Source organism: Aquarana catesbeiana, linkage group LG09 (assembly GCF_042186555.1).
Source record: "Aquarana catesbeiana isolate 2022-GZ linkage group LG09, ASM4218655v1, whole genome shotgun sequence".
NCBI lineage: Eukaryota > Metazoa > Chordata > Amphibia > Anura > Ranidae > Aquarana > Aquarana catesbeiana.
Genome location: NC_133332.1, coordinates 190,520,851 through 190,538,002, shown reverse-complemented (window position 1 = coordinate 190,538,002; position 17,152 = coordinate 190,520,851). Strand labels below are relative to the sequence as shown.

General features: G+C 44.5%; 1 protein-coding gene across 4 annotated transcripts in view; it reads left to right on the top strand.

The window, feature by feature from the left end:
• Positions 1-17,152, top strand: part of LAMP2 (lysosomal associated membrane protein 2) — a 94,805-nt gene that overhangs the window by 28,449 nt on the left and 49,204 nt on the right. For all 4 annotated transcript variants that reach the window (XM_073599444.1, XM_073599441.1, XM_073599443.1 and 1 more), the window contains 2 exons: positions 6,594-6,709; positions 15,809-16,016. In XM_073599444.1, coding sequence (XP_073455545.1) covers positions 6,594-6,709; positions 15,809-16,016 — 324 coding nt within the window. The remainder of the gene's footprint in view (positions 1-6,593; positions 6,710-15,808; positions 16,017-17,152) is intronic.

Below are 17,152 nucleotides of genomic sequence, written 5' to 3'. Positions count from 1 at the left end.
CCTATGGGAAAGTTTGGAAAATTTCGTTTCCTGGCAAAGGAAAGCTGGTTTAGATTCTTTTTCGACTCCCTGTGTATTAGATTTTTTGCAGAGGGGAGTAGAAAAAGGTCTCTCTGTCAGCACCCTTAGGGTTCAGATCTTGTGCTTATCTTTTTATTTGCAGAAAGAAGACTAGCGGAAGATCCTTTAGTCAGCAGGTTCCTTTCAGCCAGATCTAGACATACTCCCAGGGTCATCAAACATATTCCTCCCTGGAGTCTCTTTCCTGTAAAGACCCCTTCCTGAGGATTCTAGAGTACAGGGTAGTGATTAGGCCTGATCCTTTCTATTTACCCAAAGTTTCTTCCAACTGTCATAGGTCCCAGGAGGTAATCCTTCCTAGTTTCTGTACCTCTCCCAAGAATGCGGCGGAGGAAAGGTTTAACCTTTTAGACGTAAGTAGATGTCTTTTGCTTTATCTAGTAAAGTCCAGTAGTTTTAAGAGTTCCTCTTAACTGTTGGTGGTATTCAGTGGCCCCAAGAAGGGATCCAAAGCGTCTAAAAGTTCTATTGCTAGGTGGATTAGGGGAGCTATTTGTGAGTCATACAAAGCGTCAGGTCGCACCCCTCCTTCTAAAATTAGGGCTCATTCAACGAGGTCCATTGCCGCTTCATGGGAAGGAATTTCTAAAGCTGCCGTCTGGTCCTCCTCTCATGCATTTGTCAAACATTATAGAGTACAGATGCTTTCCAGCCAGGACCTCTCCTTTGGTAGGAAAGTGCTTCAGGCTGTCGTCTCTCCCTGTGGTATAGAATCTTGCTTATCCTCTCAAGTAGCTGTCCTGGAAGGTGAGGGGGGAAAACCCCCATTAGAATTACTGGTAACGGTATTTCCAGGAACCTTCCAGGACAGCGTCTATATTCCCACCCTATTCTGTTTTTCACTGGTCAACCTTGTTTACCTGGTGGTGGTGTTTTTTGAGAGTTTCTGTTTTTTTCCTCTGCCGAGTACACCTTTGGTGGAGGTTTACTTGATCTTCTAAACCAGTGGTCATCAACCCTGTCCTCAGGGCCCACTAACAGACCAGGTTTGCAAGATAACTGAAATACATCACAGGTGATATTTTCTGCTCAGTGATTGCAGTGTTCTTGTCTGCATCTCCCCAAGGTAATACATAAAACCTGGCCTGTTAGTGGGCCCTGAGGACAGGGTTGATGACCACTGTTCTAAACAACTGAGGGTCAGAGGAAAGGGAGGGGGCCTTTTAAATTGTATCCGATTTGTGTTTCCTGTGGAGGGTGGAGCCGATCATCTCTCAAGTAGCTGTCCTGGAAGGTTCCTGGAAATACCGTTACTGGTAAGTCTAACGGAGATTTTTTCAGTATTTAAACATTTTGATATGGATAAAGGACAATCCGCAACTCCATACATGTTCTTTAAATCAGTCCAAATTTATTATATCTTCATAAAGATAAACGTACAGCAGAGGTATACGCGTTTCAGCCGCAACGGCCTTGTTAACAAAGTTGTTGGTTGTGTACAAGGCCGTTGCGGCTGAAACGCGTATACCTCTGCTGTACGTTTATCTATATGGAGATATAATAAATTTGGACTGATTTAAAGAGCATGTTTGGAGTTGCGGATTGTTCTTTATCCATTCATTACCTTGACCTCTGAGCAACTGCACATCTTACACCTGACAGCTCAGGAGGAGGTTTCATTAATTTGGGTTGGTAGCACCTTTTGTTTATAAACATTTGATATGTTTTCTATTGTGAATAATATATGGGTTTGAGATTTGCAAATCATTGCATTCTGTTTTTAATGTAGATTTTACACAGCAATCCAATTTTATTGGAGTTGTAACATAACTTATAAAGTCAAGGTTTTATAAAAGGTCATTTATTCAGGGGGGAGTTGCTGCAGATCGTATTTCATTGTAACAGGCTATAAGGTAACATAATGCAGTTTCCGAGACTAAGCTGAACACTGAGAGGGAGATCTGTACAACAGGCCGTTTATCAGTAGCTCTATAATGAAAGATAATCTGTTCAGTTACTGCAGAATTCAGCCTTTGACAAATTAAACAAATATACTGTAGTAGCTTTTGGAATACTGTTTATGGTAAGCTAAACTATAGTGCTGTGCACTGCATGCTTTGGCAACCGTGTTGAGAAACGTTGTAGGCAGTTTGCTTAAAGCCGTACAATGCTTGTGGTTGCTTTAAGTTAAAGGAAATATTGAAGGCTTCCTAAGGGTGCTTTCACACCGAGGCGTCGGCGGTAAAGCGCCGCTATTTTTGGGCAGGAGCGGTGTATACACCGTTCCAAAGATGCTGCTTGCAGGAGTTTTTTAAACGTCCTGCCAGCAAATTGCCTCAAGCTTTCACACTGAGATTGCAGGGGAGCCTTTTTTCAGGCGCTATTTTTAGCCCAAAAGTGCTTGAAAAACTCCTTGGTGTGAAAGGGGTCTAAGACATTTTGGATTTGGCAGCTATTGTGCAACCTAAAATCTTTACCAGAGAAACATATGGCTTAAGTTTTATCTCTAAAGATAAATGGTTCCATAAATCTAAAGAGGTCAAAGTGAACATGACAAGTCCAAGGTACACAGTGATGGCATGCTAATATTGTTACTAGTGAGTTTAATTTTGTTTTATTATATTTCATTATATTTGTTATATTATATTTCCACTTCAGGTTGATATGACCCCAATACTCTTGTCTGTCCTTCCTTTTTTTTCTTTTTTTTTATTGCTGAATTACAAACTGCTTGGTTCAGTAAAATGTACTTTTATTCAGGCAGCACTTTTACAGTAAGTTTAAAGCTTGGTTGAAGTACAGTTCGCACAGAGCGGGTTGCTTGCTCAGCACCTCTTACATTCAGAAAATGTTTTGTATCCTTTTAACAGAAGGACCTTTGCCACTTGGGCTGCTTTCACACCGGCCTGGGGGGGGGCGCGCGTTAGCGGTAAAGCGCCGCTAATTTTAGCGGTGTATTACCGCTGTAATAGTGACGCTTTTTGGCTGGTAGCAGGGCACTTCTAACCCCCTGTTAGTGGCCGAATAAAAGGTTAAAAGGGGCCCGCAAAGCGCCGCTGCTGAATCGCTTCGGCAGCGGTGCCCGTTTAATTCCAATGGCAGGGGCGGTGGAGGAGCTATGTATGCACCGCTCCCGCACCGCCCGAAAGATGCTGCTTGCAGGAATTTCTCTAACGTCCTGCAAGCGCACCTCTCCAGTGTGAAAGCAATTGGGCTCTCACATTGGGGCTGCAAGTGAGGCGCTTTACAGGTGCTATTTTAACCCAAAAGCTCCTAAAAACACCTCAGTGTGAAAGTGGTCTTGCTGACCTGAGTGGTCTGAATATAAGTAAGCATTTCTCCACACACGGAGTGTCAACCAAAAAATGTGTGTGCCTGTACTTTAGCTTTAAAAAATGACTTATGTGACACTTCAGAAGACTTCAAGAATTTCCATGATCTGTAAAATTGCTTTACAACCTATTTTTTTTTCGTAAACCCAATATGTCTTATTACTGCTACAGGCCTGCTGTACAATGTACTTGTATGAAAAGGTATCCCGCCCTCTTTGTATTGCTTCCTTTGTGTGAAATCCCTGGTGTTCCTGCCAGTCTCTCTGCTTTCCTTTTAAAAACTGACCAAACTAGGCAGAGGAACTCAGTGTGGTCAGTTCTCTAACTATGCCGGGTATTCAGCCTGCTCTATGCATTAAAGGGGTTGTAAAGATGTTTTTTTTTTTTTTTTAAAATAACAAACATGTTATACTTACCTTCACTGTGCAGCTCGTTCTGCACAGAGTGGCCCCGAACCTGGTCTTCTGGGGTCCCTCGGCGGCTGTTTCAGCTCCTCCCCGCAAGCATTTACCACCTTCATGCGAGCTCCCTCGCACGGTGGTGAGTGCTTGCGGGCGCGCTCCCGTGATACAGCCGGCGGCTATAGCCGCTCGCTGTATCACTCGGCCCCGCCCCCCGGCGCGCCGCGTCATCGGATGTGATTGACAGCAGCGCGAGCCAATGGCTGCGCTGCTTTCAATCCATCCACTGCAGCCAATCAGCGACCAGGCTGAGCTGCAATGAAGCTGACGAGGACGAGGAGCGAAGATTCGAGGCGTCAGGTAAGTAAAACGGGGGGGGCTGGGGCGGCGGTACTGTCAAAAGTTTTTTCACCTTAATGCATAGAATGCATTAAGGTGAAAAAATTTTTACCTTTACAACCCCTTTAAGGTAAAAAACCTGGGTGCAGCCCCCCCCCCCCTTATACTTGCCTGAGCCCCGTCTTGATCCAGCGATGTACATGAGAGCAGTGGCTCTCCCGGGTGTCTTTCTCCTCAATGACAAACACAGCAGTGTGGTTTAGGAGCAAGAGGCTTGCTGTTGGGGGCACTCAGCAGGGGAGAGGGGTTGGGGGTGAACCAAAAAGAGGAAGGTAAGTATAACATGTTTGTTTTATTTAAAAAAAAAAAAGTTAACCTTTAAATTACTTTAAAGTGGAATTGAAGCTCCTCTAACAGCAAGCAGACAGACTTTTACTGCAGAAGAGACCTTGCACTGTCTCTTCTGCATTAAAATGCCCCTACCTGCCTGCTCGCTGTCTTCTCTGGCGCTTTAAACTGAGAGGGGCAGTGCGCGCAGCATAAAAAATGTGGAAATCCTGGGGGAAAACCTAATACAGCTTACAAGTAACCTGAGACTTGGGAGATATCTCTTTTCATCAAGATGATGACCCAAAGCATGAAGCCAAAGCCTCACGGTGATGGAAAAAGTTGATAAAAGACCTATCCGTGCACACTCAAGGTTACCAAATATGCATCTACTTAATACTAACTGAAATGGGGCGTATACTTAAGCAGTTGGTAATTGGAGCTATTTGTTGTAATATAAATCAATTTATCTGTTTTTACTTGGATATTAAAATCTGTTCTAAAAAAAAAAAGAGAAGTTCAATAAAACATATTAAAAAGCATTCACTTCATGGCCCTTTTAATAAGTACTGTCTGTATGTAATATACTTCTTAACCTGATGTTGCTTATGATAGACAGTCATGGCCAATACATTTATGACCAAAAAGATGTTATTGTGTGCATTGGGTAAAAGGAAATCGCAGGCAAGCAATTGGCTCTTCGGGGTTTATTTTAGTAAAAGTGGAGAGTGCAAAGTCTGGTGCAGCTCTGCATAGAAACCAATCGGCTTCCAGTTTTTGTTGTCAAAGCTTAATTGATCAAGCTGAAGTTGGCTGATTGGCTACCATGCACAGCTGTCTCAGATTTTCCACTTTTTAGTCTTCGTAAATCAACCCCTTGTCGTGCTGACGCAAAATGCACACTGTCCATCTGGTACATCACCATTTGCCTCTGAGCTGCTCAATGAAAAGGCTGTATTGACAAACTTAAAGCGGGGGTCCACCTATCTATCGTTTTTTTTTTTTTTTTTTTTTTGAGTTCATTCACAAACTTTTCTTCTCAGCATTACATACTCACATATTGTGTGTAATATGTCCGCCTGTGTCAGATTTCGTCGGAAAGAATAACTTATATTATTCACTGCAGGTGATTTCCATCTTCATTGTGGGCATTTGAAGCCCACAAGCATTTATTTCCTGGATGTGGTGAATGCTGTGCTCCCAGCATTCACTGCTCGTTCCCGCACATGCTCAGTGGCATCCTGGGAAGCCTGAGACTAGCTCCCAGGAGTCTGGGAGAGGCTAGAAACACGCCTAATCCCACGGGAGGAGAACCAGGAAGTGCAAAGAAGAATAGAAAAATAAAAGGTAATTACGGCGATTTAAATTTTTTTAAACGGCATGTCAGCATCTAGACAAGGAAGAGAATACATACAGATATTGCTCAAAATTTGGGTGGAACCCCGCTTTAAAATGTGTATATAATTGTCAATAACATTGTATTATGTTTCCATAAAAGGCACCCCTAAACAAGGAATCAATTTGGAGATTGAAGAAAATTACAGCCCAGAATTTGTTTTTGTTCAGCAGGGGATCCGTCCACGGATCCCCTGCTGAGCTGTGCAGAACAGGTGGATGACAGGTCTGTGCTCGCTCTGCTTATGCAGAGCAGACATGGCCACAGCCTGCTCTGCTCTATGGGCAGCCGGATGTGAACGGACCGCCTCTGTTTAAAACTAGCTGCCCTCTGATCTGGCCAGCCAGAGGTGAATGGATCCAGTATCTAGCAGCCGCCTAATTTGAAGCAGTCTTTGAAAGTCGTCATAGATTCACACACCACCTTTTGTAACAGTATCTGTAACATGAAAGGTAGCTGTTCTGTAAAGATGTCTTGTGTAACAAAGTGTCTTTCATGGTATGTTCCTTTTAAGTAGGAATGTACGTGCCGTGTTGTGTAGGATGGGTTGGTAATACAAATTGTTTCCCGTAGGGTTTCTGGTTACAGCTATGACTCTGGTGCAGGTCTTTTCTTAGAAGCCTGCACTTCGCTCTAATGATACGGTTTACTGCACACTCATCTAGGTATTTGTTTACTTCATGTCCTATGACTAATCTGGTGATTGTATATCAGACAACCTGACCCCTTTTTTTTTTTTTTTCCTTTTTTTTTTTTTTTTTTTTTTTTATTTACCAGGCCTTTTGGAAACAAATGCTTTTGAAGTGGAGATAAAAGAAGCCAATACAACCTGTATATCTGCCAAATTGAGAATTAATTTCACAGTGGAGTATGAGACCACTAATGGCACATCTGTAAGTATACTTTATTTGTTTTGTTTTTTTTAAAGTCTGGGAATATATTCAGTAGATGTCTGAAATAGGACACAAATGATAGATTAGAAGGTAAACGTCAAATTTGCCGGCTGGTTTGCTGGCAATATTTTCAAACCTAGCACCATATTTTTACATTTTTTGTTTTCTGATCTCGCCTTCCAGGACGGCAACACATAAGAGAGATGATAGGCTCCTCCCTACAGGAAACAATCAGTTCATCGCTGTTTAAAAGGCCCCACCTTACCCCTTGTTCTCCAGTATTGATTGTGTTCCTCCCACAGGGAAACTTTTTTTTTTTTTTTTTCTCTCTGACCAGAAAACTAAGCGTCAGATGGTCCCATTGTGAGCCAGGTTTAGGAATGCGGTGAGGGCTGCACTAATCTGCTCGCCTCAGAGCTTCTCACAGGTTGCCACCACAGCATTGTGCAGGTGGTTCTCAGCGTACCCAAATCCCCCGCCGTTGCATGCCGCTCAGCAGCTCGGGTCTCCTGTCTTCCTCTCTGTGCAGCGAGCGCCATTTCTCTGGAGTCCGGGTGGCGTAGACACGCATGCATGCTCCAAGCCTCGCTCTGAGCCGGAGCTTCCGGTCATGGCAGATAGTGTGGAGTGCGCCGAACGCATCCCAGGAAGTGGGTTTAAAGCGTGGAGGAGACGCCGGACCAGCGTGTGGCTGTGGAGGCTGAAACTTTCCTGTTTGCACCAGGACTCAGTGAGCTGCAAGGAGCAGAAAATGCCACAACCCACCTCATGGAAAAGGAGGATGGAAAGGCAGTGCAGGTGGCTGCAGGCAAGAGCAAGTCGGAGCCGTGCAAGTGCCTATTACCTATTATGGGGGGTGACACCAGGCTAGCCCTTAGTGGTCTCCGGTATACCCCCATGCTTTTACCTCTGGGGATTAGGGGCCTGCAGCCATGTTAAATGGGACAGGAAGAGTGATTGTTTCCTCTTCTCTTGCAGATTCCCCAAGTGGAGTTTAGGAGGTCACTGTTAAACCACCTTCTACATTCTCTAGAAAGTGTGTTAATTGCAGGGAAAGATTGTCTAAATTTCATACCAAGCCTTTTTGTTATCGGTGTATTAACAAACTGGCTGGGATTAATGAAAGATTTCCTTAATGTGCAGGAGGAAATGATTGCCAATATTCAGTCTTTCCACACCTGTGTAGCCACCCCACGGGTAGTAGTCTCAGAGGAACTCGTCCCTAAAGAGGGCCTCTACTCTGTTTGCTAGCCAAACCAGGTCCAAGTAGCTTTCTGCCTCCATCTCAGGGACTCCCCCCGGCTCAGGCCAGGGAGGAAGAAGCGATGTAGGATACAGAAAGCCAGGCAAAATCTGAGCCCAGTTCAGAAGAGGCGGCTGATCAAAGACTGAGATCCCGAACCACCTAAAGAAACCTCTTCAAAAGATAAGATGGATGGGGGGTTGGTGAAAAAAACAGTCAAGGTTATTTCCCCTACAACAATCCTTGAAGGATTTAGTCCTCCAAGATTGGGAGTTTTCTGAAACAAGTCTGGTCAAGACTAAAGCCTCGTGCACACGATCAGATTTTCGGCAGGGAATTGTGTGATGACAGTGTGCCTAAAATCCGACCGATAGTAAGCTCCTTCAGACCATTTTTGTCCAACTTTCCGCCAACAAATGTTGGATGGCAGGCTAGTAAATTTTCGGCGGACAACGGTCTGTTGTCAGATTTTCATATAGTCTGTACACAAGTCCGTCACACAAGTCCAAAGTACAAACACGCATGCTTGGAATCAATGCTCACCAAACACGACATTAGCAGAAGGTGCCCAAAAGTTGGCGCTTTCAGAGCTGAAATTCCACGTAGTACGTGACTACGTTCACGTTTGTTGGCCGACAATTGTGTGCAGTTAGTATGCAAGACAAGTTCCTGGCACACGCCCTAACGGTAAAAGTCTGACGCTTTGTTGGCCAACAATCTGATCGTGTGTACGAGGCTTAAGACTTGGAAAAGAAGGTTTCCCTTCAAAGAGGAAGAAGCGGAAAAATTTCTAAAGGTCCCTAAGTTGGACTCAGGTATCAAAGTCTGACCTCTCTTTTGAGGATACAGGGAACATCCAGGATGCTATGGATCACAGATCAGAGTCCCTATTGAAAAAAGCATGGGAGGCCAATTCCACAACTATGGCCCCAGCCTTAGCAGCAATCTGCGTTGCCTGGAATGCAGACTTCTGGGTAGAGAGACTTAAACACCTCTCACAGAGTAATAAGTCTCAGGAAGGCTGTAGCTTTCTTGGCAGATGCTACTGTGGATTCAGTGAAAGCCTCAGCCAAAACAGGTGCCCTGATTAACTCGGCCAGGAGGGCCATATGGGTTAAAGCCTGGGAAGGTGATATCACCTCAAAGACTAAACTGTGTGGTCTCCCCTTTGAAGGGTCTTTGCTGTTTGGGCCTTGCTTGGATAAGGTTTTGACCAGGTCCTCAGAAAAAGGGAAGAAATTTCCTGTCAAACCCAGACGAGAAAGGTGCAGGAAATTTTTTTGAGGCCCCTGGGGACAAAGTCAGCAAAAATCCAAGAAAGAACCCAATAGAAGGTGGGGGTTTGGTAGAGGTAGGCAAAAAGGTAATTTTGCTCTTTCCTTCTCCAGGCCAAAGTACCAAAGAGTCCAAGTGACGCCAGAATCAAGGTAGAGGGCAGGCTGTCTCATTTTGTCTCCCAGTGGGAGAGAATTTCAGACAGTCCATACATTATCAATTTGATTAGAGAAGGCTACCGCCTAGAGTTCTCATGAAAGCCTCTGTCTATGATTACATTAACACATCCTCCCAAGTATGCATTAAAAAGAAGGCCCTATTAGAAGGCATTCAGGAATTGGTGGAACAGGTGGTAGTTCCAGTACCAAACTAACAACGATGCCAACGCTTCTACTCCCACATTTTTGTGGTACCCAAGCCTTCAGGGAAGTATCGCCTTACCATAAATCTCAGGAACTTAAACAAATTCCTAGAATACAAGTGGTTTTCAATGGAGAGCATTTACTCTGCGTGAAAGAACCTGTTAAAGGAGGTTTTCATGACTACCCTGGATCTCAGGGATGTCTATTTACATGTTCTGATTTATTCCCGGAACACAGGGCATTCCTGAGTTTTGCAGCGGTAACTCAGGATGAGGTTTTCCACTGGCAATTTAGGGCAATCCCTTTTGGACTAGCGGCCAGTCCAAGGATCTTCACGAAGATCCTAGCAGAGGCAGTAGCCTATCTCCATCTCCAAGGGATAGTGTTAATACCTTCCTTGGACATCCTGCTCATCTTCGGTCCGTCAGCCGCTCAGGTGGAAACAGACACCCGAAGGGTGATCTCTGCCCTACAAAAGCTAGGCTGGCTGGTAAACCGGGAGAAATCTTCCTTGGAACCAGCTCAGGTCCAAACCTACCTAGGCTACCAGGTAGATTCTTGGGCTCAAAAGCTTTTCCTTCCAAGGGAAAAGGTGGAGAAAATAGTCGCAGCCATCAAAAGGCTGATATAAGCCCCTGTCTGTTCCAGAAGGGAGATACTCAGGGTCCTTGGACTCGTGTCAGCCAGCATTCCAGCAGTGGTTTGGGCACAACTGCACTCAAGAGACTTTCTATTTTTCCATCTTTACTCTTGGGACAAGAGGAACGAATCCCTGGATAAAAGTCTGATCATCACTTCTCAGGTAAAATCCTCCCTGAAGTGGTGGGTGGTCCCTAGCAATCTGGAAAAAGGCAGACCCTGGGCTCAGTGGGATCCACTAAAGGTCACCACAGACGCAAGCGCCCAGGGATGAAGAGCCCACTTAAGAAAAGCAAAGGCTCAGGTAACCTGGGACAATGGAATAGCCAGGTCGTCTTCCAATCTCGGGGAGCTCAAAGCGGTGGGCCTTAAAAGCCTTCGAAAGCAGGGTCACAGGCAAAGAAGTCCCAGGTTTGCTCAGACAAAGCTACGGCTGTAGCCTATCTGAACCATCAGCAGGGGACCAGATCCAAAGTCCTTCTAGATCTAGCGATGGAGATTCTGGACTGGGCCTAACACAGAGTGGTCTCCTTTTCTGTCGGCGGTCCACATAAAGGGCACAGGCAACCAGGAAGCGGATTTCCTCAGCCACCAACCGGTCAGGCAGGGAGAATGGGAACTGAACCCAAAAATATTTCAGGTGCTAGTTCAGAAGTTCGGCTGCCCAGAGATGGACCTCCTTTGACAATCGAAAGATCAGAAGGGTAAAGAAGTTTTTCTGTCAGGAAAGGGAGTCAGAGGGCCTGGACACCCTAGCACAGAGCTGGAACTTCCAGTTGGCTTACTCCTTCCTCTGATTCCTTGAGTCATTCAGAAACTTGACTAGTCCTCGGGCCTATTCCTCCTAGTGGCCCCGTGGTGGCCGAGGAGGGCTTGGTTTGCGACCTTAAAGGCGTGGTAGGTAGCGCCTCTTTGGAGGCACCTGGATCTTCCAGGCCTTCTCTCTCAGGGTCCGTTGCTGCACCCCAGACCGGAGTTTTTTCACTTAACAGCCTGGTTAGTGAGCACCAGATCCTCAGGGATAAGGATTGCTAAGACAGTGATACTCTCTCTCCAGTTGAGCAGGAAGCCGGTCACACGGAAGATATACTCTAAAATATGGAAAAGCTTTTGTACTTGGTGTAAATGAAAACAGATGGTTTCCACCTCTGTTCCTGTAATCCTAGAATTTCTTCAGGATGGAGTAGAGAAGGGTGTGGCTGTCAACACTCTTTGGGTACAAGTGGCAGCTCTTTCTGTTTTTCTTGATGCTAGAATAGCGAAGGAACCTTTTAATTAAAAGATCTTTGGTGGCCAGAGATGGGTTCCCACCTTGGGACCTTTCGTGACGGGGTAGGCCTAACGAGGGTACTAGAAGCTTTATCTAGACACCCCTTTGAACCTTTAGAAGAAGTTTCAATTAAGTTTTTGACCTTTTTTAATATTGGCCTTCCTCCTAGCTATTATGACAGTTAGAAGGGTAGGGGACTTGCTGGGTCTATCCATTAAGGAACCCTTTTTGTCGATTTTTACCAGATAGGATCACCCTCAAGCCAGATCCTTTGTATCTGCCTAAGGTGTCACCAGTCTTCCATAGGACACAGGTAATAACCCTACCATCCTTTTGTGAGAACTCCAAAAATGAGGGGGAAAAGAAATTTCATTGTTTAGATGTCAGGAGATGCCTCCTCACTTTCCTACAGAGGGTAAAAGAATTTAGGCGATCTAATCTGCTTTTATTCCTCCTCTGTAGACCAAGGACGGGACTTCCAGTTTCAAAACCTTCAGTTTCTAGGTGGATAAGGCAAGCCATTACAGTAGTATACGAAAGATCAGGTATACCTGCACCAGCAAAGTTGAAGGTACACTCAACTAGAGCCCTGGCAACCTCCTGGGCTGAAAAAGCAGGAGCCTCCCAGGAGTAAATTTGTAGCGTAGCCACCTGGTCCAGCCAAGACACCTTCTGAAGCACTACAGAGTGGAGGTCCTTTCACAGCAAGACCTAGCCTTCGGTCGTAAAGTGCTACGGACAGTGGTCCCACCCTAAGGTAGGCCTGCGGCTTACTTGATTATCCTCTCATGTGTTGACGTCCTGGAAGGTGAGATGAGAAAACCGACGGTTAGACTTGCCGGTAACGGTGTTTCTACAAACCTCCCAGGACGGCAGACCTACTTCTCACCCTGTTAAGGTTGAAGGAAAATGTATACAATAGGTGGTAAGTGCCTAAATGTTTGAAAGAACCATTGTGAATCAGTTGGGAGAATTCCTTTACCAAAACTGAGAACAAGGGGTAAGGTGGGGCCTTTTAAACAGCTATGAACTGATTGTGTTTCCTGTAGGGAAGAGCCTATCATCTCTCTCGTGTGTTGCCATCCTGGAACCGTTACCGGTAAGTCTAACAGTCGGTTTTGTTATCCATAAAACTTAATTGGGGATTGTTTTTTCATTGTAGATAGCTTCACATCTGTACTTACTGCTAGTGCATTACCCACAATGTAACATCACGCTTCTGTTTGGAAGACATGTTCTGTCTGGAGCTCAGAGCTTACAAACGTGAGCCTTCTTTTCCGATTTACAGTGGAATTCCATTCACTATGACTTTAGTTTGATTGGGTCAAGCTGGTCCAAACTAACTCCATTACTTCCAATTCCAAGTGGATGTGGCCACTTTATGCACTACACTATACTATAGTAGCGACAGCTACATACAGTCATGAGAAGACCGGAGCAGCCAAAATCTGGAGCAGCTGTGCATGGTTATCAATTTTACTTTTTTAGCTTTATTTTCAAAACTTAATTGAACAAGCTGAGGCTAGAAGCTGGTTGGTTACTATGAACCGCTGCTTCTGATTCTGTCTGCTTGTATTTTTTTTTTTTAATCTGTGAATACACGGATATCGTGACATCTGCATGCCTCTCCACTTCAGCCAATCAGAGAAAGCCTTGTATAAATTGTACTTCTGTGAAAAAGCATCCCGTTTTTGTTTCTCTTCCTTTGTGTGAAAATTTGGTGATCCTGCCAGCCCCCCTGCTTTGCGGTTTCAAACTGACCAGGCTAGGCATGGAAGTACACCTTCCCAGTGTGGTCAGCTTTGTTCTTTGTATTCTACTTGAGAACACAGTCTGTAATCCAGTGGCCAGACATGTGCTGACCCCCTCCCCCTGAACAGCTATTAACTGGGAAGATCAGTGTACTGCTGTATTTCTCCCTCTTGTTGATATGCACATATTCCCCCACCCCCAATTTTAGCCTCAGTTTTCTGTTCTTAACTGACAGGAGTGGCACCCGGTGTGGTCTTTTGCTGCTGTATCCCGTCTGCTTCAAGGTTCGATGTGTTGTACATTCAGAGATGGTATTCTGCATACCTTGGTTGTAATGAGTATTTAAGTTACTGTTGCCTTTCTATCATCTCAAACCAGTCTGCCCATTCTCCTCTGACATCAACCAGACATTTTGGTCCACACAACTACCGCTCACTGGATATTTTCTGTTTTTCGGACCATTCTCTGTAAACCCTAGAGATGGTTGTGCATGAAAATCCCAGTAGATCAGCAGTTTTTGAAATATTTAGACCAGCCTGTGTGGTACCAACAACCATGCCACGTTTAAAGTCACGTAAAAACCCCTTTCTTCACCATTTGGATGCTCAGTTTGAACTTCAAGTCCTGATCGTCACATCTAGATGCCTAAATGCATTGAGTTGCTGCCATTAGATTGGCTTATTAGCAATTTGTGTAACCAAGCTATTTAACAGGTGTATCTAATAATAAAGTGGATATTTTCTATTGCTTTATAAAGTAGGGGGTCACAGAGGTAACTCTCTGCTTTTGCTTGTGTCCTGGGTCTGAGGGTAGCTTCTTTCGGCACAGTACAATTTCTTTTTTCTTTTTGGCTGGTGGCTCACCAGTCAAGCCCTGGAATTGGGCAGATCTTTTCTTCCACTATCCTGAAGGATTCTCACAATGGTTAGCAGCCAGAAAGCCTGGTAAGACTGACCGGACATCTTGTCAGTGTTTCGGGAACTTGGTCGCCAGCAGAAGTGCATCTCCATATCAACATACTGGAGCTCCGATTGATTAGTCTATTCCTTCAGTGCTTGACTGCCCGACTGCAGTCATTTGATCTGGATTCAATAGAACGCCACAGTAGTGGCATACACGACTATCAGAGGGAGGAACCAGAAGTCTCGCTGTAGAAAGATAAACCAAACTAATTCTGACTTAGGCATTACTTCATGTTCCAGTCTGGTCTGCCTTCCAGATTCCAGGCCTGGGCAATTGGCAAGCAGGTTACCTCAGCTGTTCCCTGGACTCAGGAGAATAATCTCTTCACACTGGGATCAGCACAACTTCTACTAGCTGGCTTTAACTTGCTTGGCTATAGAAGCTTGGGCTCTAAGAGATCAGGGTCTTTCTGTCTGTCATTCCTATGCTCCTGAAAACTAGAAAGTCCACGTCACGCAAGGCATGTCGCAGCCAGGAAATTTCATCCCAGAAAATACTCAGTGGAACGAGTACAGCCCTTTCTTCAATCAGGTTTGGATCAGCATTTGGCCTCAAGTATCAAGTCATAATACAAGTATTTCTTCCTTCTCATTCCTTTGTCTTGCAAAGAACATTTTCTTTTCCTTTACAAGGATAAAGTTGTCTTGAGGCCTAGGGCCTCTCTTCTTCCTAAGGTTGTCTTATCTTTCCACCTGACCTGCACACTGATCTTCGATCTTCTGCCTCTGTCCTCTTTGGGTACGTATTAAAGTGATTGTAAAGTCCGTCCGTGTTTGTGTTTTTTTTTAATTTTTTTTCTTCAAACATGTTATACTTAACTCCTCTGTGCAGTTGGTTTTGCACAGAGCATCCTCCTCTTCTCAGGTCCCTCTTTGCTGCTTCTGGCTCCTTCCTCCAATTGAGTGCCGCCCCCTCAGCCAGCAGCTTTCTATGGTTGCACCCAAGCCGAGTCAGAGCTCCGTGTATCCATTCAGACACGGAGCCCCGACCTGGCCTCGCCCCCATTCTCCCCTGACTGGCTGGCTGACTGACAGCTGCGGGAGCCAATTGTGCCGCTGCTGTGTCTCAGCCATTCAGGAGGAGTGTCCCAGGCGGCTTGGACATTCGTGGACATCGCTGCAGAGCGATGGGACTCAGATAAGTAATTAGGGGATGCTGGTGAGGCTGCTACACACAAGGTATTTTTTTATCTTGATGCATAGAATGCATTAAGATAAATGATACCTTCTGCCTTTACTACTCCTGTTAGGAAATATCTCTACATTGCTTGGATGTGGTTAGTAGTTTTGTCTACCTCCCTCCCTTGATTAAATCTTCTTCAGGTAGACCGATTCCCAGTGTATTTCACGTTTTTTGTTTTTCTTGGCTTGTTAGCATTGTGTTCCTTTATTGGAAAGGAATACATTCTATCCTGGGAATCGCATAGGAAGTGATGGGGAAATCTCCCTGTTTGGGGACACGGCAAATAACTCTCCCTCAGTCCGTTCAAAATGATAAAATTTATCTTTGGCTATCAACTTGAAATTTCTGATGATCATACTATTGGCAAAGGTATCTATTCTTTCCAACAATTTGTTTATTTTGTCTTTTTGCAGAAAAATATAACTTTTACAGCACCTGAAAAGGTCACCACCGACGGCAGCAGCTGTGGTGGTGCGGCCCCTTTACTGAATGTCCACTTTGGCAATGGAAACTTGTGGAGTCTGAACTTCACAAAAAATGACAAAGAGTACAGAGGCAGTGTCCTCAGCTTCACATACAACCTTAGTGACTCTGCGTTGTTTCCAGATGCAAAGAAAAAAAGTAAGTCCTGTGCCAAGCAGAAAGGATGGACATCCTTTTACAGACACGTGTTTCTTTTGACAAACGCATTTATTTTTTGGGGGGTGCACATTCATTGTTGCATTTGGGGAGTGGTAAAAACAGGTGGTTTCAGGTTTTATATATATATATATATATATATATATATATATATATATATATATATATATATATATATATATATATATATATATATATATATATATATATATTACCGTGTGTGTGTGTATATGTATGTATATATATATGTGTGTGTGTGTGTGTGTGTGTATATATATATATATATATATATATATATATATATATATATATATATAATATTGCGCAGCACTTTACAACATCAGGGAAGACAGTACAATTCAATACAGGAGAGATCAGAGGGCCCTGCTCGTTAGAGCTTACAATCTAGAAGGGAGGGTCAAGTGGAACAAAGGGTAGTAGCTGTGGGGGTAGGATAGGCTTCTCTGAAGAGGAGGGTTTTTAGGGATCGTCTAAAAGCTAATTGGGTAGGAGCTAGACGGACAGATTGGGGTAAGGAGTTCCATATAGATAAAGAATGAAAACTACTGGCAAGAACCGCAGCTGAGCACAGATGGAAATACATTTTTTTAAGCCTCATCAGCGCACATCAGGAAAGCAGAAAAATTACCTGTTTGTAAAATTTTATATTTTTTCAAAATTAACAGCAGGTGATCAGCAATAAAAGGAGGAAGCACCACCTAAGTGCAGTATCACAGGGGGTTTATTAAAACATTGGTTAAAAACACTTACAAGTAAGATCAATGAAGGCTTTTGTGAAACTGGCTAGTCTGCCAGAAGGTCCTGGGTCCTTACTCCTGCACGATCCACTGGGTTCAGGTTCCCTGGGAAGCAGTGGAGGTGGAAGAAAGTTCCTGTGGTTTGTAGGAAGTCCAAGCCAAACCAGCCTGGGACGCTTGGGCGGACTTGACGTCACCAGGAGGTTGCTGGAATACTGGATAGTAACAGGCTGCGCACTTGGAGCTGTCTGCTCCTTCTGAAGGCCTGGGATCGTACTGCAGGCTCATGATTTATATAGGGAAAAGCTTGCAGTAACACTTGTGGAACTAGAGGGACCAGCGACGCCGGTAAAGGAACAC